Source organism: Chroicocephalus ridibundus, chromosome 1, assembly GCF_963924245.1.
Source record: "Chroicocephalus ridibundus chromosome 1, bChrRid1.1, whole genome shotgun sequence".
NCBI classification, from domain to species: Eukaryota; Metazoa; Chordata; class Aves; order Charadriiformes; family Laridae; genus Chroicocephalus; species Chroicocephalus ridibundus.
This window is the reverse complement of record NC_086284.1, coordinates 141,622,591-141,643,720: the sequence shown is the minus strand read 5'-3', so window position 1 is coordinate 141,643,720 and position 21,130 is coordinate 141,622,591. Positions and strand designations below refer to the sequence as shown.

Below are 21,130 nucleotides of genomic sequence, written 5' to 3'. Positions count from 1 at the left end.
GCTCCTCCTCATGCCAGGCCCCTCAGTGAGGGCTCTGCTGCTTCCTCGTTGTGTGATCTTTAAGATTCTCTTGCATTATCAAGGGCTGGAAGATGGGGCCTCCCACCAAGCCCTGCGTGTGTTAGAACAGCGGCCCTGTATGGGTTACCCCTCCCATCGTTCATGTTGTACCTGCATCCCCTGTAGACCAGTCAGTGGTGGGATCCCAGGTAGTATCGCCACAGCTGCTAAGAACCTGTGCTTAGACTTCAAATAGGAAGCATTTCCAGAGTATGAGATAGTTGTGTGGCAAGACATTCTGTTGTCCCTGCTCCTCTAAATTACTTCTTCATATCCATAATTAAGATAATTGCCATATTGCTAAACACTCATTTAGAGAGGGATGCAGCACACTTGGCTGTTGCTACTGCAGAGTTCTGATGCACAGCTTTATGTCTGAAATAAACATAATCAGAGGCTTGCCTAAATACCTCCACCTTCCCCGACTTACAATTCAATTTTCATTGAATGCCGTAAATTAGTACAAAATACACACAGGAACAGAAGTTCCAACCATAAAATTGACTGCTTTTGAGAGATTTCAAAGATCTCTGTTGTTCGCTAGGGCCATAGAAGAGAGATGCTCTCTCTGATGCAGTCTTCTCTTTGAGCAGCCTCCTAAACAGCAGCAAAGCAGCAGGAGAGTTTGCATTGTTAAAGGCCCTGTATCTGATGGGTTTTGAGCCTACTGTGCCCAGTGACTTACTAAAAAGACACACTACAGAAACGGTCAGTAGCTGCAATATTTATTCCAGTTGTGAAATTGTGCAACAGAACGGAAAATGCATTTGAGAAATCAAAGAACTGGATCAAATGTGACAGGGATAATTACCAAGACAGATGTCTTAGAGGAATGCACCTTCCCTTATAATGCCCATTGCAGCAGAACAATCCACTAGCAGCTATGCTGGCATTCCTGGGCTTTAAATATTGCTGACTTTCTCCAATAAAGATGTGTTGTGTATTTGCCTTCTGTTTTTTGCCTTCAAATAGGGCATGCAATCCCATTTGAAAGCTTTCCTCTCTAACCAGAAGAACTAGAAATATTTTTATTTTTCTCTTAGTGCAGGCTCTGATTCTGTTGCACTGTCTAGTTGTCAGCAGATGGGGAGTGAAATTAAATCAAATACCTAGAAATTTATTGTAAACTGACAGCTCACATCCTGTGCATACCCGATTTTGAAAACATGATGTGTTACTCTTACAAACGGTCATTGATCTCTGTTTCTGGGAGATAGGTATGAAGCTTTAAAATAGAGTTCTGGAATCACATACTTAATTTTGTTTCATTTAGAAAGGAATTTATGAGAAATGGATAGAAGTGATTACACAAGAATGCAAGGGCTGAAAGAACAAAGAGGGAATGAAGTTGTTGAAGAAAAAGCTCAAGGAGTCTGGCTGATGTGCATTACCAGAGGGCAAGTTAAGCTTAGATGTTACATTATCCTGAGCTCAGACTTGTTTTCCTTATCACAAACCCTGGAGCAGAACTTGCCCTCACAAAAGCGCATCCCAGGATAGGGCTCTGCATACTAGAGCCTGTCCAAGTAGCTCGCTTGCTTGACCATGGCAGGATACGCCACTTTCTCACAAATGTAAAATTTGTACTCGCCACACCGTGCAGCATCTATGTTTGCACCTTGAAGCCACACACAGTCTAGGAAAGGACTTGAGCTGGCTCGTTGGATCTGAAACCTGTGAAAAAATAGCAGAGATATTCATCATCCCATGGAATGCATACAAGCTCTCTGATGGGGGCTTGCCTAGGTTGATAAGCACGTGAGTGATGGGTAACCCTTCTGCTGGCAAACAGGCTGGGGGACTGCAGGTTACTGAGCGGTGGTTAACAGTTGCTGCTTCTGGCTCATAACACATACACAGGGACATGGTCTGCTCCTATCTGTGCAGCGACTTACAGATCAGGGGAGAAAGCTGATCCGTCCTCCCACAGCCAGGGCCCCTCAGTTCCATTGCGAGACAGCCCAATCCAGAAAGAGTAAGAACTGTAAAACTGTGCGGATCGCATCACGAAGTCCTGTACAGAAATAAGTGCAAAGCCTGTGAATCACATCTCGGTGGCCCCATAACAGCCTATGATTTGGAAGAGAGGCAAACAAAAGCGAGCTGCTCACACCCGTGCATAACAGACTTTGGTTCGCAAGTGAATCTGGGCGGTGCCTCCTACTCATGGCAGTCAGTGCTGTTTTGGAGATAATGAAAATGAACCTGCTGAGAGCCTTCAGTAGCTCTCAGTAGTATTGAGATAACCAAAGTTAGCTGGGTAATGGGTATAGGATAATGACTTCCCTCCAATGCCCTGGTTGCATAAGTCCGGCAGGAAAAGGCCTTTGCATCATTTGCTATTAATGTACACAGGAAATTCAAAACACAGACAATAAAATCACAGAGTGCAAGACATAATCCCATTGCCATTAAGGGTCTGGGTAGAAATTCCTTCACAGCGAAGAGCTCTTCTAGCTGTGTTTTATCTGCTGCTTCATCTACAACATAGGAGTCAGAAAAAGATATGAATCTTCTTCTGGTCCTGTGGGAGAAGACGGCAGTGAGCAGGCCAGGCCAGCGAGCTTTCTAGTTGTGGACAGCAGGAAAATGAAGACCAGGCTTCTGATTATTGCTAAATAGTTTGCTCCAGCAAGACAACAAAAAAGTTGCCAACCAGTACTAGCACGGTTGTATTTGCCCTGGGATGAGATGAGGATCTAGATGTAGACCCAAGCTGGTGTGTCTCAGTTAACCCCCCTAAGCCAGTAGAGACACACCAGGGAGGGTGCAGCCACAGTACTAGTAGGGGGGCTCCAGTGGAGCATGGACAGCTTTTGCCACTTGGTCCAGCCCACGCGTGCCACAGGGTGCCATAGAACCAGTGGAAGAGTGGCTGCTCATGCCACAGCAAAATGCAGAACGTATAATGAGAGAGAGAGAAAAAAATAATCTTTACCAGCTCTTCCTTACTCTCTATCTTAAGAAGTCTGGACTCCAGAGCAGAGCATTGAGCCTTGCTTTCTTGCCAAGTTTTCCATTCTTTTGAAAAGTAATAGCAGTCCTCCCCATACTGCAGCCAGTTCTCAGGACAAGGAATACATTTATGTCCTAAAAAAAAAACAAAAGAGCACCTGATGAGGTTTGTCAGTCTCCAGTGGTCTAGTGGAACCCTGCAGGATCACTAGAGCAGTGCACAGCCTCTCGATCACAGAGGAGCAACAATTCCTCCTGCATTCTGCACCTAAATTCATTTCTTCATTGGAGACTTAATAAACCCAGTTGTCAGAAGAACATAAAAACACTTCTAAATGAAAATCAGAAAACCTAATAATAAATGTGTTTTGAATCCGACCAGAAAACCTGAACGGTGGTAGTAAAACACAAATAGAGAAAATTTTGGAAGGTTCAGCGAGACATGGATCTAGGTGGAAGCAGTAAAAGCCTATACTTTCAGTCACATGAGTACGTCTCTATTCATGTGAACTTACTTTTAACTTCTTGTTAACATTAAGGCCAGCTCTTCCCTGCTATATGCTTTACAACACAATTTAACTTTCCCAATAGCATTTCATATTTGCAGTGCGCAGACATCAGACAGTGGTGGCCAGCCAAAGTGAAAGATAACAAGACCATGGCTGTTAAAGAAAACACCTTTCTGACAGCCACACTTTGACTCTTTTTGGCCACATTATTCTGTTAGCTGCCTGTAGGGACCCTGAGTAATACTGAATCGAGGAAGAACTCAAAAATGTTGGATTTTTCTTTCACTCTTGCACTGTTGGAGAACTCCCCTTCCAGTTGGAAACTGAAATAATTGCAAGCAGCAAAAAAACCTGCCAGACAAAATATTTTGAAATCTCTGGGAACTGGGTCCCAACTATAGGGTGAATCATGTTCACTGCTCTACAGTTTGCAGGACCATTATGTGCTGTAACAAATGAGTGCCAGCTGGGAATGCTAGGACTTGATGCTGGATGGCAATAGATAGCACAGCACAGTGCACTTGACTCTCACAAATAGTTTCTGGTTTGCACTAAATTCAAATGCAGACAATTTACATAGATAATAGCATTGCGACTCTCTCACAAGATGTTAACTTATTACAATTCTCTTCCCTCTGCTGTAGGATAATCTAACATACTCAGCTTACACATCATTAAAGTTTCACAACATAATTTTGCACAAGAAAAAAGACACCCTCAGCATATAGTGTGTAAACTGTTAAAGACAGTGATTATGATCCCACTTGGTAGAGAGCAGCAGTACTGACACTGCTGCATCCACTACTGCATAACAGAATGAAGCTGTATTGAGGAGTCAAAGCATTCCAGACAATTAAAACCAGTAGGAATCTTCCATCAAATTTTTTTTAAGATGATTCACTGAAACTGACTGTGAAAGAAGGAATGGTAGATTTACCTATTAGAAACACTTCTTTTTTTTAAAAAAGAAGTGCCATCATCATGGTATTTTCTGAATTAAAATGTTTAGTTTAGGGTATAATCCATACCCATTACAAAAATCTAATAATCATACTTCAGAAAGACTGTTACTTAAAAATGATCAAAATGGAAATGCAGCCTTTTGATTGACTTGGTTGAAATTTGTTTTTAAATGAAATAATTCCAGGCAATTTTAGAGATTTTTTATTATTCCTTCCAATATGCTTGATAGAAAAAAAATGAATCTGTGGCTACCATAATGCAATGGAACCACCATCTTCCCACCACTATGTACCTCTGGAGGTGGCAAGTTGCTTTACAGTCTCTGTCAAGTTCAAATTCTGAGCCTGGAGGTGTTCCAGCTGCTGGTTGAGGCTTTCCATAAGTGCCTTTTGCAGAGTGGAGTTTTCATCCCTTTCACGCACAAGGTGGCAGACCAGGATGACTTGAATCACAGGGAAACATGAAATTGTTCCATTAATATTAAAGCTAAAATGCTCAATGCAACCTGAATGAACTTACCAAAGACACGCGTACCTCCCCATGACTGAATACACTTGACCTACGTACAGTTTGTGCACACCTATGAGCAAGCCGTAAAGCATCCCAATTTCAAAGACTGGAGATCTCTTGAGTAGGTAAACTCTTCCAGCAAGAGACACCGTTTTGCATCATTAATCCCCTAGGCTAATCCTTTTCTTTAACTAATTTCCTAGACTTTTAATTGTTCATACTGAACTCTGAGCACCCCTTCCGTGACCATACTTACACCTGGCAGCCAAGACTCCTGCAGCTACCACTGAACTTAGGCAGAAGACCCCAAGCGCCACTGTAGCCAGTCGCCAACAGGAAGACGGACTGGGGGAATCTGAGATAGACAAAAAGAAGGAAAAGCAGCAAGAACAGGAACCTCTCTTCTTTGTATCTGCAGCTCCTGCGTTGCACAAGACAACACGACTGGTAGTCTGCCCAGTGAACTGCTGATTTTCAGACTGGTATGTGGTATTACATGATGAAAACTGTCCCATCATTTGGGACCTCCTTAGGAGACAGGGGCTGGAAAGCAAGCAAGCTGTGAAGACTAGCTTAGCCAGGAGCTTTTAAGAGAAAACGGATTGGACAAATAAAGCTCAACAGCACAGGATTTCACACATGGGGAAAGAATATCAAAGTATTTGTGCTTACAACATGGCTGAAATTTTCATATGCAGCCAGGTATTTTTACTTTGGGGTATTTTTACTTTTGAGTGCCTAACCTGCCAAATCAGGAATAAATTCACCTTTTGAGAAAATACCCTCAGGAACAGTCACCAATGAAAGCCAGGTCCCTGTAAAATAATCTGAAATAAGGGCACACAGATGTGAACAAGACCACATACCTGCAGTTGCACAGAAACACAGTCTCACAATTGGAAATGCACACACCCGTTCTTGCAATGTGGGCAGATGCAAAGACCCATGTGAAATCACACAGAGCCCAAAAAAACACAGAGGAATGGATTGCTTCCAATTTAAGACTTTTGTGTTCTTTTATTAGACTCCAGTATGAAATTTCCAAGGGAATACTTATGTTGAAGTCACCAAGAGAAATAACTGGCATACCAACTTGTGGTATTTCTGCCTTTTATCCCCTGTGTTCCCTAACTCTAACCCTAACTCAACTCTAGTTGAGAAGAACTCTACTAGATTACTGGTAGTTCAGCTTCAGGCTCCAAGTATAAAACTCAAGGACCCCTCAAAAAGTGAGAATGAGATAATCACTGGCTAGCCAATAAGGGAAAGTTTCCTTCAGAAAGAGCTCTTTAATCTATTAGATTATTATCAAATTTATCAAATTCATCTCCAGACATTTAGCCAGGCTGAAAAAAAACCTCTCTTTGCTTTACTACTACCTTTCATACAGAGCAATTCTAAAGCACTAATGCATAGCATAAAGAATATAGATTTGGGACCAGCCACATTCTTCCCTTCCTCTTGAAGCTATGAAATATAATTTTTATGATTTTTAAGAACAAAAAGGTATCTGTCCATCTATTCCTTCCCTTGAGAGAAAACATATTTTTTCCCCAGCTTCCCTTTATTTGATTCAGTTAGTCATATTTAAATGAGTAAATCTGAAAGACTTTTGCAAGGTCCCTTACGCAGATTACTTAACTAACTTCCAGGAGCTGACACTTAATGTCTAACTGGAACATGTTTATTTTTACTGAACTGCATCCCACAACCTTAATTATATCTCTCCTCTGAAACCTAAAGAGTTTTTCCATATTCTCCACCCTTACATTCTTTTTAATCTCCTGCCTTTTTAGTTTTCTCCCCCCAATTTCTTCAAAGATTTGAGTCCAAAGGGCTCCCAGAAGCTGAGATGCTCCTTGATAGGTGACATCCTCCTCTGAGTCTCACATAAAAAATGTTCTCCAAGGTGAGAGTTTGCCTTGGAGAGAACTGCCCCCAAAAACCAGCACTACCTTTCGCTCTGGCAGTATGGAGCTCCTGGTCCTGGGATTTTTCTAGTGTCGTGAACCTCAGGTCCGCGTATGTCACTTCTTCACTTGTCATTTTGGCAAGTTACAGGAGAATTCAACAATTTGGTTGCTCCCACAGAAGAAATAGGGATAAGGTTCTGCCTGGGATCAAACAAACAGTCAGTGTCATTGGGAGCGTTAACAGAGTGATTCATGCAGAAGTCAGAAGGGGTTTTTGGCTCATACTAAGGATTTCATGACAAAGCGATGCTTCAAGTTGTTTACATGCAGCAGAGTCCCAGAGTATTTAAATTTCCCTTGTGTGCAAAAATGCAATGGGACATGAATATCTCATAGTTCTCAGTTCCTGGAACAGATGCATAGAGTTACATGATTTGGGGGTACATCATTTCTGTAGAAAGAAAAGAAGGAAGAGGTGAGGTGAAGAGGAAATTACATTAATTTTGGATTAAATCTAAAGAATTCCTTGAAGTTTTTCAGCAGCAGGGGAGTTTGTTTCCTGGCTTTATTATATGGTGAGTAACATTCAGTAAATTCAGCCAGAAGAGCTCCTTGATCTCCCGAGGGGCACAGGAAGATTGGAGGTAAAATAAAGTGAGAAACATACTGATCCCCTTTGCTTATTGCCTGTAAGCACATCACACTTGTCCTGATGGGATAGCACATGGACTTGTCACAGACATTGCCCATTCCTAGGACTCAAAGAAATGAATCCAGGTTTCCCAGCTGACATTCCAGGTATGTCTGCACTGTAAAAGAGAATGAGATGAAGAAATCTGCTGAATTAATGAGGAGTCTGGGTAGAAAAATCATGTACCAGTATATGATCCTGTGCTCCCGGACTAGCTCTGGCCTGGAAGCAGTCTAGGCAAAGTCACATGTGATAATCCCTGCCTTTCGGCAAGAGTGATAAACAGAGCACAGTAGCATGCCGTTGCACTAGGGCTGCTGCTGCATCCAAGCAGGATGGTTGTGCTGGAGCACCTGCACAACACTCTCCTGAACTTTGAGCACTAGGAATAAGATGGAGAAACAACTGGTCCTACGTTCCCTGATATTTCTAGGCCTGCTGGTGAAATGACAGGAATGAGACCTGAACTTTCAGTTTTATTTCATACGGCTCTACCGCACACAGCCCAAGAACTACTGGTCTCGCCAGCTGTTAACTTGGGAACAAGGATGAGCACCAGGCAGCACAGAATATACTTCCCCAGCACCACGTCTCACCTGGGGTTTTGCCAACACCAGGCCGCTGGAGATCAAAGCTCCCTGGGTACAGGGCAGAAGGCATTCCCAGACTTTTATCTTAGAGTGGAAAAATGGAGTGCAATTACTTATACTCCAGCATCCGGGCAGACACATATAGACCAATACATGTTAATTTACAAGAGTGTCCTACCCTGTCTCCAATGAGCTGCTGCTTTTGAACCCTCTGTCACATTTTCTGTCAAGGGGAGGTAACAACCCTTACGTCCTCAGTGGAAAGAGCATGAAATGTGGGAGAGAAGTATTCTGCTTCTTTCTGCTCAGTTTATTCAACAATTATCTTGTTTTGTTTTACAAGCAACAGAGCCCTTTTGGATTATCATCATCGAGTATAAAATACATGAAAGCTTTGATAATGTCTTACTACACCTGCAAAAGTATCAGGGATCCCTGTGAGCCCTACATTTGTGTTCCCACAGTTTACATTTCTAGATGCTACAGGGAAGTATTGTGTATGATTAGTCAAGTTGGCTTGGGAGGAATACTCCTTTGAAGAGTAACAAGGAACAAGCAGCAATTTCTCAACTACTAGTACAAGCAGTACAGCAGCGGTTTTTTTCAGCTCTTTAAGCTTAACTCCCAGTTAAGACCATGCTACTGAGGAAATGAAAGTTAGAACAGGTTTGACACACATCCCTGGATACAGCCAGAACAGGGAAGCCAGGAAGACAGAAGTATTTTCTGTCCATACCACAGTTTGCTTTGGCACCCAAGGAAGGACATGTTCAAATCATGTAGCTTACTATGGAATGGACCCTTAGAGTTTAAACAATCACAAAGAATGGTGAAAAGTCAATGATGAGATATCTGTTTGTTTTGGCAGTTCTGCAAGAATCTGACCACATTTTTAAAACCTTTTGAAAGGTGGCAAGGAGGAAATATGAAAGAGAAAAGTCACTTCAAGGTAACATAAAACAAAGAAAAATAAAATACTGAGATAATTGAGGCAAAGTACCAGGGGAATGTGGAGAAATTTAAATCATTGTTGGGTGACAGGCTAGCAGAGCCATTGCTGGTTTACTGGAAGCACAGTATTAATTGCAATGCCATAGAAATAGAAAAAGAATGATCAATAAGTTTCAGCAAGAACGACTTATGATATGCTTTTGGAGGGGTCACAGCTTCATGTCACACTGCTGCTTTTTTCTTTAAAGACATTTTTTATCACTTTATCTGATATTTCTCCAGTTTGATCCTTCTAGAATTTGCAATTATCATGAGACTGAATTTCAGTTAAAAATCATGTGATAATCTATTGAATTATCACACCGATAATAAAAAGCCCCTGAAAAACATGGGTAATTTGCACTTCTTTTCCACATTGAATCCCACCAGTTTTAAGCTGTACATACGAGAAAGGCTATTTTACAGTTCTGCTGGGTCTTTTCTTCTAAAACTCCTATAATGCATAAAAGAATTTAAAGAGAAAGAGGCAAAAAGAATATTGGGCAATTCCCATGTAAACAGAAAGCCAATAGCTCATGTTTCCATGTTTCTTTTTGTCGACCAGGCCACAGAAAGCTTCTTCTAGTATCAGACTAGTTTAGACAGACAGAGAGACAGACAGACAGACAGATAAATAGATAGATAGATAGATAGATAGATAGATAGATAGATAGATAGATAAAGAAGTGCATGCTCATACTCCATGTTTACACCGCAACAGTACTTTTACAATTATAGAATGGTAAATGGTTTTTAGCCTGCCTTGGGAGAATACATTATGTTCATGAATCCATTGGTTCTGCTCTGCAACTCCAATATGCATCACCAAGGCTAATGATTCACCAGTTTAATGTGAATGCATTGTGACTGCAACATGGGGCAACAAGTTTCTCTCGCTGCTTTCTTGCCCTTAACATATATTTATGCACCAGTCCCAGGAGGTTCCCAAACACAAATAGTAACACATTGCTGCATAGCATTTTTTTCTCTCTCAACTATTCAAAAGAGAAAGAGAAGGTGAACACAATTATATGCATGTAATAACACTGTGAATAGCCACAAGCACTAACAGAAATCTAAAGCAGTTCTACGACAGAGAGAAAATGAATGGGTCATTGGATGGAACCTACTAATATAACCAGCCGCAGGACAAATAGTATCCAGGACAGGAGAATTAACATGTATTCCCTGTGATGCAAAGTATTCAGGGGAACTTGGCTGGCCATGCAGGAACTTCAGGAGTGGGACCTGTGAGCGAGCAGACTGTCGATTGCAGGACTGACACAGCAGTCTACCAGGTAAGAGGGACGGTGGCAGAGCCTTAAAATGGGAGATGGAAGAGGTATTGCATATGCATATATATACATATATGTATATGCATACATATATACACATAGATGTGTATCTATGTGTTGCATTCATATACATATACACATATATATATAACTATATACATAATGCTGTACAGAGTTATTCTATTGCAAACTCTTTCACTTCAGCAGGAACATCTCACTTGTAACATATACTCTGGATGTTGATCATATGGCTAAAGTAAATAGATTGGATCCACAGAAGTAGGAAAATGTGAGTGCAGGAACAGAAGAGGGTACTGGAGGAGGGAGAGGAATCTGAACTCCATTTAAACAGGTCAATAACATGACCTTCAACCCACCCCCCCTCAGGGTAGGGGCGGGGAGAGGAATAACTGGGAATCAACAAACTCAGAGACCCTTGCTGCTCACAGAAGGGAACGGCCAGGTATGCAGAGATCTCATGATGCCCTTCACTGAACTAGTTCAACATCTAAAGTAAGAACTTGTAGCCACCGCTTTTCTCCTGATCTGACTGGAAGGCTTTAGAGATCCCTTCAAAAGAGGGAGAGAAGCAGGCCAAGAGTATAACAAAAGGAGACAGGCAGAAACAACCAGGAATTGCCTGTGACAAAGAGGGAAAGAGAGAAAGCAAAAATTTAAAGGGCAGAGCAGAAGGATATACCCAGAGGAGGACAGAAAGAGGCAGAGCTGGAAGAAGAGACTGGATTCAACGCACAACAAGGAATCTGCACCTTCTCCTGGTCAGTGGACTAGTGAGGATGAACTGGAACTAGAAAGGACAAGAAGACATCGAGCAGCTTGAGACACCAAGAGGCCACAGAACCACCCTACGGGGATGCATAGTCCAGTCATGATCTGCTTTGTTTTAGGATGTTTCTTATGGGTAAGTCACATCTCAGGTTCCTTGTTATGGGGTCTCTGCTCAGTCAGGGAGTTACCTTGGAAAGATGAAGGGGCATTAGCAATTGACAATCACAATAATTGCCCTGATATTAGAAAGACCTGGACATATAAAAAGCAGACAAGCAGAAAAGAAGAATATTTGCTGCTATTCCGTGGATGGTAACACAGAGGACAGGGTACCCAAGGAAAAGGAATGAGAAGGCTAGGAGTGCTGAAGGGACCGAGCAGAATTCAAGTCAGTTTAGGTATAATATGAAGCAGGACATTTAAAGGGTGTTAATATTTGAGCATGGACAAGGATCTACATCTGTAACATAACACAGCTTGCGGTGGGGAAAGGGAAACCTGTGGTGAGGGTGAAGGTAAGTCAGGGTCTGTGCTGGGAACAGGATTTTAATGACGATGTGAAGTTAAGATGTGAAACAATCACAGTAACTTCAAATCTACAGCAGAATATACGGTGGAAACAACAGAAGATAGATAACAGTAAGTATTTACTGTAGGAGATTCAGACAGGTAGTAGTCCAGGTGACCAGAGATAAAAGTTGCATATGACAAAGACTTAATTCACTCCAGCTGTGTCTTGTTTGATTTTCTCCTTCTAGTTCTCCCAAGTGAGAGGTGAGGAAGGCTGTCTCAACACTGAACTGTAAGAATTTGTTGATCGGGCACTCTTTTAAGAAGACAACGAAGGACAAAGGCAGTACTAGACATCAGTGTTATGACATGATGGCTGACATTTTCCAGAAAAGCTTCCTTTAATTGCAACTATTGAAAACTCAGATAAAATTTCCATTGCTTTGAATGTGAAGTGTATTTTTTACTATATATCCAACATACTGATCATGTGGTACTATTTCTGCTACCTGTTTGGATAACTGTAATGGTTAAGAGCTTTCTGGTGTAATTTTGATTGACTGAGATTATAAATTTGGAATTGACCTTTCCTTGAAAATTTATTTGAAATATAGTGCTTTGGTGAATATTCCTCTTTTTGATGTCATTTGTAAGAATAACAGAAATCAAGGCAAAGCAAATATGTAAAATTGCCTAGGAGGAGTCTTTTTTGACTTAAAAAATAGTGTTTAAAAATGCACAGACAGGTCTACTAACTAAAACTAAAGGAACATACAACACATCATCCAAAATGTTCCCATAGAGCCAGAAAGAAATCAAATAGAAAGTCAGAAAAAAAACAAAGCAAAAGATAAGAGGGTTTGGCAGACTAAATTGTGAAAAAAATATATAAAAGAAGGGAAGTTCAGAAATTATGACATAATGCAGATCCATAAGGTTTGCAAACAGAATTGGGCAGGCACAAATATCAGGGGAACAATAAAGAGAGAAAGCCAAAGAGAAGGCAAACTCACCTGACAGAGATATTGATGAGGTTGGACAAGTATCTCCTCCATGAAGCACAGCGAGTTACTCTTCACTGTGCCATTTAGAAGCTGGAGTGTAATTAGGGAGTGTGAGGGGAGCCGGAAGAGGATGCAGTAGGGATCTTCCCATTTATTTGGCATTCTGTGGCTAACTGTATGTTGTACGCTCTTCTCCTCAGCTGTTCAGGTACGGAGTGGGACCGTTTGTGGTACATCTGGTAAGATGGCATATGGTTACTTTAAATATCTGCATCACTGGACAATTCCAGCAGCAAAGAGGGGGATTAACTGTGACCTGCTCAAGTGTGATGCCGCCCCCCACTTTCCCTTGGGACACTAATGCTCTACAGTAGCAAGGCAACCCCTTAGCTATCGCATGTCTTTAACAAATGTTGATTTGCCAGCCTCCTTTTTTTATTCCATCTATTAATTTAGTCAGGTGAACAATATTAATAAAGCATTCATAGCACAATATGCCTTTTAAAAGGCACAATTTTTAAGTAATTTCAGTCTGAATCCTTAGTAGTTCTCAACGGGATGAGATTAAAAAGGATGGTAGTTGTTTGACATCTACAAGGCTGCATTAATAAGAGTATAGCCAGTAAATTGAGAGATATGATTTTTCCTCTCTGCTTGTCACTCATGAGGACACGTCTGGAATACATAGTCCAGTCTTTGTCCAGTCGTGGTCCCTCAGTACAAGAGAGATGTTGACAAACTGGAGCAAGTCCACTGGAGAGACAATAAAATGGTCAGGGGTCCAGAGGACGTGATGTATGAGGAGAGGCTGAAAGGACCATGTTTGTTCAGCCTGGAGGAGGCTAAGGGTGCAACCTAACTGCAGTTTTCCACTACCTAAATTGGATCTAGAGAGAAGATAGATAGAGCCAGAGTTTTCTCAGAGGTGCCCAGCAAAAGGACCTGAGGCAACTGGCCAAGCTGCATCCAGGGGAATTCTGATTAGACAGAAGGGAAAAATGCTTCCCCCAAGGGTGGTGCAGCACTGGAATGGGTGCCTGGAGGGGACATGGAATATCCATCCCTGGAGACTGTCCAAAATCTGCTGGACAAGGGTCTAAATGATCATATCTAGCTTTGAGGTTAGCTCTACTTCAAGCAGGGAGAGACCTTAAAAGGTCCCCTGCAAAATAAGTCTTTCTGTCTTAATTCTGTGTCCTCTGTATTTCCAGGCTGGTGGTGGCGATCGGTGGGCTGTTGCTCCTGTGTGGCCTGGTTTCCGTCTGTGTGAGATGCTGTTTTCATTGCCGTCAGACAGGGGAGGAATCGGGTCCTCAACCCTATGAGGTCACCGTCATTGCTTTTGATCATGACAGCACCCTTCAGAGCACCATTACCTGTGAGTTGGCTTTGACAGAGGCTGGGGACCTCAGCACGGCCCGACGTGAGGGGCTGCACTCTAAAAAGCCCAGATTGCGGCACCCCAAGGTGGCAGAGGGAAGTTCATGGCAGGATGTGGGGAAACCAGGATCTGTACACAGTACAAATTAAGGTGCTCACCAGGCTTCGTGTAGCAAATGCAGCCAGATGGTGAATCAGCTTTGAGACATGTTTGGGTGGAATGAGGGCAGCTACAGGCCTCATTGGCATTTAAGGAAGGAGTAATTGTGGGATGTTGTTGATGGGGTTTAACACACCTCCCTTTGAGGGAAGGATGAAGGGGCAGGAAAACATTCAGGCTGTGGGGAGAGAAAAGCCTGTGCGCTACAGATATACTTGTCCTCCTCTAATCGCGTGGTGTTTTCAGGATGAGGCAAACTGCTTTTGTCTTCACCCTTTCAGCTCTCCATTCTGTGTTCGGGCCTGCTGCCAGGAGGATATTAGCGGTGGCACACTCCCATAACGCTGCGCAGGGAACGCCACCCCTCTCAGCATCAGACACTCCTCCAGTCTACGAAGAAGCTCTGCACATGAGCAGATTCACAGTTGCCAAGACGGGGCAGAAAGTGCCAGACCTGGATCCAGTGCCGGAGGAAAAACTGCAGGCATCTGCTGAGGGCAAGGATGCCCAGCCAGCCCTCCCAGGACACTAGTGCCTGTTTTTACTGAATGGCAAATAATACAGAATAGTTATATGCAGAGACTAATTCTTCTTAACAGGGTTAGGAATATCAGATTAACCTCCTCAGTCTACTGAGAAAGGGAAGAAAAAGACTAAAATAGTTTTAGATCCAGCATATTTTGATGGCTCCTTTTCACTCCTCCTTCAGAAAATCAACAGTTGGCTGTCCCCATGTCCATTTATGACACTCACACACACATCACTAGTATCACCCTTTGCACAAACAAGCAGGCAGCAGAATCAAGGTGCTGAGTCACTTTGCAGGCTAGTGACCTGCAGGGAGACTGCAGATGCTGTCTCATTCTGCTTGTCTCCAGCCTAAGTTTCCTGGGTACGGCAGAGAAGTCTTCACAACGAGAAAAAGAATGACATGTGAGAAGGTCTTAATACCTAATAATAACAACAAACCAAAGTTCTGGAAAGTGCCAACCATTTATAGTAATTTAAAAAAAAATAATTAAAAAAAGGAGGTGTGTAGGAACACAATCTTCGTGTAAACAACAGATAGCATACATTTGGTAGTGTGTGCAGTATAGTGTCCTAAGTGCCCTATAGGATATACAGAATGAATACAGACTGGTTATGAATATGATATATAGGAATTCTGAAACAGGAGTCACTAGCTTTTATATTTGAATTAAAAAAATACATGTGCAATAACGTATCAAACAAGGAGAGGAGCAGGAACACTACCCCTGAAGTAAAGTTCAATCGTATTTTAGTTGCATTCATATTCTATCAATTATTAATTATTCCTAATGTTGCTGTCTTAAATAAGACCATTTAAAATATTTAAGCCATTTCTTAAATGGAAATAATTTGTGAGTCTTACCTGATTGATACAAATATGTTGAATCATTCAGAAATATTAATCAAGGCGTTTGGATGAACACAGCTATGGACCAACTGTAAAATGTTTTCTTGGACTAGGTACTCATGAGAAGGTAACTGTTGAAGAACATCCGTAATGTCTCTACCCCAGGTTCAGCAACTGAAAACATTAAAGCAGAAGGACATCCAATATCAGATCATAAGCACCCATGAATGAATTGCATGCATATGTTAATGTTGATATGAATGCACAGGTCACAGATATCACATCTTTTGAAGTGCCTGGATGGCCCTTCCTAATGGAGTACCCAAATTCTGACTGTCCTCAGTATGCTGATCTTCACAACACTCCTGTGAAAATACAGAAAATAGGGTTATTTTGTGGCTAAGGAGAACAAGGACCAGGTCCCTAAATATACTGAGAAACATAAATGCTGTTGAGATTACAGCCATAGAAAATTTTATGGAAGGTTGCTAAGACAGCTTCAGGGATAGCATAAAGCATAACTGAACAACCAAAATACCTTTGATGGTGTCAAAGGTATTTTGACAGACCTTGTCCAGCCACAGGAATTTTCTATCAAAGGGAATTTAGTGACGGTCTTGATTTCCTAGGTCACAAACTTCTTCCTGAATTGCCTAGTCATTACCTAACTGTACCATTAATGAGTGATAAACTGGAATGGAATAAATAAATAAGTGACATATAAGGTTATGTCTCTTCTGCTATACAGCCTGCTTGAAATAATAATAACAACTGTTTGTGGAGCATCTACTAGAGACCTATTTCATCAGCCCATCTCTGAAGTCCAATTCAAGCCTGACTTCACCAAGCTGCAGAACATTTCCTGGAAGGCTCTTGTTTACTCCACAGTAAAAGCCCGAAGCAAGCAGAGACATTTGGATCTGCTGAACATGCGTCAAGCGCTATCAAGCCCAGAAACTTCCTGGAAGCCTTCCCAATCGTTTCCAGGGAACATACCATTCCTCCGCTGTCTCCGCCCCTTTCCTTCTGTCTAGTCGGCCCCGAGCTGCGCGGGCATTTAACACGAGGTGGCAGCCCTGCTCCACAGGGCAGCAATCCTGCGCAATTTTTAATAATTTGCAATAATAATTTCACCGTAAATTCTTTATAAGATGCGCAATGAAAAGGGAAGTTTAAAAATTCTTGATTTTCTCCTCCTCTGCATCAGTTCACCTCCACTGTCTCCTTTCTTGGTTTCAAGGGGAAAAGTTACAGGTCACTCGTACCCAAAGCTCGGTATTACCTGCTGGTTTCAGCGTATTTCCCTTGACCAGAGCCAGTATTGTCTAACTCTCCTGCCCATTCCCCTCTGCTCACATCTTTCTTTGCTTGTCTCGCTCTTAGTCGTTAGGTGCTAGAGCAGGTACCCTCAAGGTTTTTTTACTGGCAAGACATCCAAAATATTTCAAGGGACAATAATGGTAGATAAAGTCACTTGCTCAGGGATTGTTTCCTACTAAACTGACTTCAGATAAGCGATTTCAGAGGAAATATTTATAACTCTTGCAAGGGATCAGCCACTCAGAGCCCATAAGACATAATAAACACCAGATTAAATTAAAACGAACAAACAAAAAACAGCAGCAGATCTACAGACGCTCTATCTAACCATACAAGGTTGTGGAGGAAAGCAAAGACCAGGTGTCAGTGACTGGAAACACTTCACTCTCACCCTCAAATCTGTTAGGATTCAAAGACATTCTCTCCTCACAAAAATCCAAAAACAAGGACAGTCTCAATAAAGACCACATGTACTTTGTGACAAAGCAGGGCCACACCCCGTAAAAATATAGCAAGTTTACTTATTTACAGAGGTAAACTGCTACTTGGTACTGCAATTTGCTGTTATTCAGCTGGTTTTTTTACTCCATGAGTGGTGGTTCTGTCTCACTGTTGAGTCTGGACCTTGAATATACTTTGTGTGTTGTATTATATCAACCAATAAGCACTTTGAAATCTTTCATGCTTTCAGATTGAAAATTAAGTAAAAATATTAAATATTGTTAGGCATAAAGAACTAATAATTCCATGCAACATTTTAAAAAAATATTCGAAGAGCAACTGCTTTCCCTGCACTTAAGAGCGATAGGGACATGAACTGCTCACAAATACATAATGACATACTTTGGAAAACAAATAAAAGGTTTCTGTTAATCATTAAATAATTTTAGGGTTTGTTCAGTTGCTGTGTACAGCCACCGGTGTCAAGTTGGCTGCGCTGGAGTACACATTTTCTGCAGAGCACTCCAATATCCTGCATAGCATGGGAAAGAATACAATCAAAAGCAATCCTCTTCAGTTATGAATAATTAAGTACCTGCATTCAAAGATCCCCATGCACGTTACAGACTTTAAGTATGTTGTCAAGCTGCCTGTGTATCAGACAAGCCTTAGCATTCCATTTGTAGATGGGCAAAATGATGCACAAAGTACTGAAGGTAACTATATCATAACCAAGTCACTGACCCATGGCTCGGCTTCGGCTCGCTTGTTCACTCAACCCTTGACCAAACACTGGGAAAAGGCTGGGACCTGAGCAAGCACGGGGCAAGTGATACGGAAGGAGAAAAAGCAGCTGGTCTCCACTGACTACCTTTAGCCTCCACGTGGAGTAATTTGAGCTGGAACCATGAGAGGAACACCAACACCAGGTGCTGCAAAGGAGTTGTCCACACCATCCTTAGGTACCCCTAGAACATGTGGTACTTGAGAAAGACTGGTCGTCAGAAACACCCCACTGGCTTCACTGTTGTGTTCCTCCTTTGTTTTCAGAGGACTGTAAGTAACAATGACACCTGTCCCTAACAGGCCACTCCAAACTATTAGTTGGAACAAAGGGATCTCAGACTCACGTTATTCAGCTCAGGGGTTTTGTCCTTTACTACTGCTTTTCACTATGGAGCAAGGTATGTTCATTCCTTAATCTCCTCATAACATCATTTGTATGCATTTAAGCAACTTGAGCTGAGGCTGGGCCATACAATCAGTTTGGGAGGAATGCGCAGCTTTTTTGTAAAAAATAAGAAGCTGTAGAAAATAGAGCAGTGAGATGGCAGTTCAGCAGAGACAATACAAAGCTATTTCCTAGAGGAAAGGAAAACATCTACACAATTAGCCATTGTTTGCTGGGAGTGACTAGCCCTGTACCCTCACCCAGGGTCAATGTGCCCAACTGGCTCTGAGGCCGCTATAGATCTAGTGTCAAGTGTAACTGGTGACCAGTCACAAGTGGTGCAGGAGAGACACCAGGCAAGGACCGAGCCATGGATGGACATCAAACAGAGCAGAATCACAAGTGACTTCAGGTATGCCCTCTGTGGTTTAAACAGCATTTAGACTACAAAGTAGTTTTCTGACAAGAGAGGCTTTGACATGCTGAATCCACACTAAAGATTAAAAAAAAAATAAAAAATTCAGCCTATGGAGGCACAAATGGAATAAATACTCAAGAAGAGGTACTAATCAAAGAAATATCCAAGGGAGTCCAGAGTTATAGGCAGCTGAACAGTAGCTCCAGGGGGTTGCCAAAAGACATCCGCCTAGATGACATCTCCAAGAAACACGGGGCAAATAATGGATATTTTTGTCCTTAATTCACAGAATTTTAGCCAGTTAGCCACCTAAGCTAGCTTCACTTCACAGTAGTGCGCTGCAGAGCTCCCAGCAGTGACTCTGGAGCTCTGCGTGGTACAGCACAGGCTGCGAACCCTGCCCCCAGATTCTGTGCAAATATTTTTATCTCCTGCTTCTGTGGCTACAGTATTGGCAACACTTGGGGAATCCCTTTTAGAGTGAACCTCTGCCTGCGTGAGCTGCAGACACAGCAATACATTACCTGCTCAGAGCTGTTCTGACACTCTAGGTTAAGAAAGAGTATATTGTTTTGACACTGTGGAGGACCACTTTGGGCTGGCAGTGCAAGGTGGGAAACATAACAAACCCCATTTCCAGTTCCTCCCTCGAGCACACGGACCCAGAATGTGGGGTTTGTCACGTGCCCATGGGTTGACATTTTAATAAGACCCTTAAGTCAGATGATTAGCTGTTTGTCACTGCTTCTACATGTATCATCTTCCTGCCCGCTGTTGTGCCAGTGACGTTATTGTTATTATTGAGCTGGAGGAGAGGGCTGGGAATTCAGTGCCTGATGGGGAGGAAGCGACAATGTGGGAGGAGCGAGGCTTGTGGCTGCACGTCCGGGGCTGCATCATCAGGGCAGGAAGAGTTCAGTAAGGAGATTTATGATCCTCACGTGGGATTTGTTGGGGGAGGAGAAGTCACCTAGCAATGCACTCGCAGGCCATGTCTTTGCATCAGGCCAGGGAAGAACCCTGGAACTCCTCTCTGATTTGTTGACAGAAATTCAAACTAGATGCTAGCTCAGCTGCCTTGTGTATAGTCCTGGAGATGCAAACAGTGATTTACAGGACAATGGGAGTTTGAAATCAGTCTGTTAAGATTGCCAGAATGTGTTGGCAGCCTGGGTGAAACAGGCTAGAAAATTTCCTGTCTTTTGTCCTTGAGGAAGAAGCATCTATATCACTACAGACCTCCAGTACACTTTAGCAACTGCTATGCTGCTGGTAGTTAGGAAGCAAGGAGGCCAAACACAGGTATTACAGAAAGGCATAATGCTTTGAAACCAGAATTTTCCCCAGGTCTGAACCCTGGGATTCCTTCAGTCTAGGCTATTTACTATGGCACTGCACAAAAATAATGCCTTCCTTCTGACTCACCCTTCTGAGATCCTCTGACACTACCTGCAACCATGGGGAAATGTTCACATGTCCTAGGACAGACAGAAACAAGCTGATGACACTTCCTGTACAAACATTAATGCACATGCACTGGTGGAGGCTGGGACACATCGGTCCACGCCATTCCCACTGTGGGCTGCTCTCTCCTTAAGAGATTCAGGCGTGCACCTGTTGGAGCTGTGCAGGAGGCCACACTACACCATACTGAGCAGCAGAAGCTTAGACACTAAAGCGCCTGCCATAGTTCTTGCGGGCACACTTTGGCCATCCAAAAGCAGATGTCATGCTTTAGGTGAGAAAAATCCCACTCCAACATACCTATTTATTGCCATTGACCACAAAGGCAGTTTAAAGTGACAGGCTCAGCTGTACATGCCTACATTATAAGTGTGGGTGAGATTTATATCCCATGCCCATTTATAGCCCCGTGCCAGGCATGATTATCTGGGAGCTGCCGTCATCTGAGCATATCTGCAACTACATAAATGTATTTCCTCCACATCTCTCCTGCTTATGTTCAAGATGAGAGATCACACTGGACTAGGGCTTGGAGAGGGAGCATTACCAAAATGAGTTCAAAAAGCAGTGTGCTATTGAGTGCAAAGGTGGGTGGTGGACAGTACATGAAAGAACTCTC

At 42.5% G+C, this 21,130-nt stretch overlaps 2 protein-coding genes across 5 annotated transcripts; one reads left to right on the top strand and one right to left on the bottom strand.

The window, feature by feature from the left end:
• Nucleotides 1-672: 672 nt before the first annotated feature.
• LOC134525465 (C-type lectin domain family 7 member A-like) lies at nt 673-13,009 on the bottom strand. 3 transcript variants are annotated; one of them, XM_063356345.1, is made up of 7 exons: nt 12,789-13,009; nt 6,953-7,111; nt 5,254-5,352; nt 4,780-4,929; nt 2,999-3,150; nt 1,956-2,074; nt 676-1,734 (listed from the first exon to the last, which is right to left on the bottom strand). In XM_063356345.1, the coding sequence occupies exons 2-7, from the start codon at nt 7,041-7,043 to the stop codon at nt 1,572-1,574; spliced, it is 774 nt and encodes a 257-aa protein (XP_063212415.1). In that variant the 5' UTR covers nt 7,044-7,111; nt 12,789-13,009; the 3' UTR covers nt 676-1,571. The 3 variants fall into 3 exon arrangements, with proteins under 3 accessions (XP_063212405.1, XP_063212415.1, XP_063212425.1); XM_063356355.1 differs by having other exon boundaries at nt 6,953-7,107; XM_063356335.1 differs by lacking the exon at nt 12,789-13,009 and having other exon boundaries at nt 673-1,734; nt 5,254-5,824; nt 6,953-7,074.
• TMEM52B (transmembrane protein 52B) lies at nt 10,270-16,427 on the top strand. 2 transcript variants are annotated; one of them, XM_063356378.1, is made up of 6 exons: nt 10,270-10,479; nt 10,681-11,398; nt 12,024-12,039; nt 12,980-13,018; nt 13,991-14,157; nt 14,601-16,427. In XM_063356378.1, the coding sequence occupies exons 2-6, from the start codon at nt 11,386-11,388 to the stop codon at nt 14,849-14,851; spliced, it is 486 nt and encodes a 161-aa protein (XP_063212448.1). In that variant the 5' UTR covers nt 10,270-10,479; nt 10,681-11,385; the 3' UTR covers nt 14,852-16,427. The 2 variants fall into 2 exon arrangements, with proteins under 2 accessions (XP_063212448.1, XP_063212437.1); XM_063356367.1 differs by having other exon boundaries at nt 10,273-10,479; nt 12,024-12,067; nt 14,601-16,426.
• Nucleotides 16,428-21,130: the final 4,703 nt, after the last annotated feature.

What these genes read in the sequence shown, in the direction of transcription:
- LOC134525465 (XM_063356335.1), bottom strand. Translation starts at nt 5,515, where the DNA reads ATGATGGGACAGTTTTCATCATGTAATACCACATACCAGTCTGAAAAT. An exon ending in GCAACTTGCCACCTCCAGAG is followed by an intron (nt 3,151 to 4,779) that starts GTACATAGTGGT and finishes TTTTTTTTTTAG; the next exon opens with GACATAAATGTATTCCTTGT. An exon ending in TCAGCTTTCTCCCCTGATCT is followed by an intron (nt 1,735 to 1,955) that starts GTAAGTCGCTGC and finishes ATTTTTTCACAG; the next exon opens with GTTTCAGATCCAACGAGCCA.
- TMEM52B (XM_063356367.1), top strand. Translation starts at nt 11,351, where the DNA reads ATGCATAGTCCAGTCATGATCTGCTTTGTTTTAGGATGTTTCTTATGG. An exon ending in TTTTAGGATGTTTCTTATGG is followed by an intron (nt 11,399 to 12,023) that starts GTAAGTCACATC and finishes TTCTCCTTCTAG; the next exon opens with TTCTCCCAAGTGAGAGGTGA. An exon ending in GGCTGTCTCAACACTGAACT is followed by an intron (nt 12,068 to 12,979) that starts GTAAGAATTTGT and finishes TCTTCTCCTCAG; the next exon opens with CTGTTCAGGTACGGAGTGGG.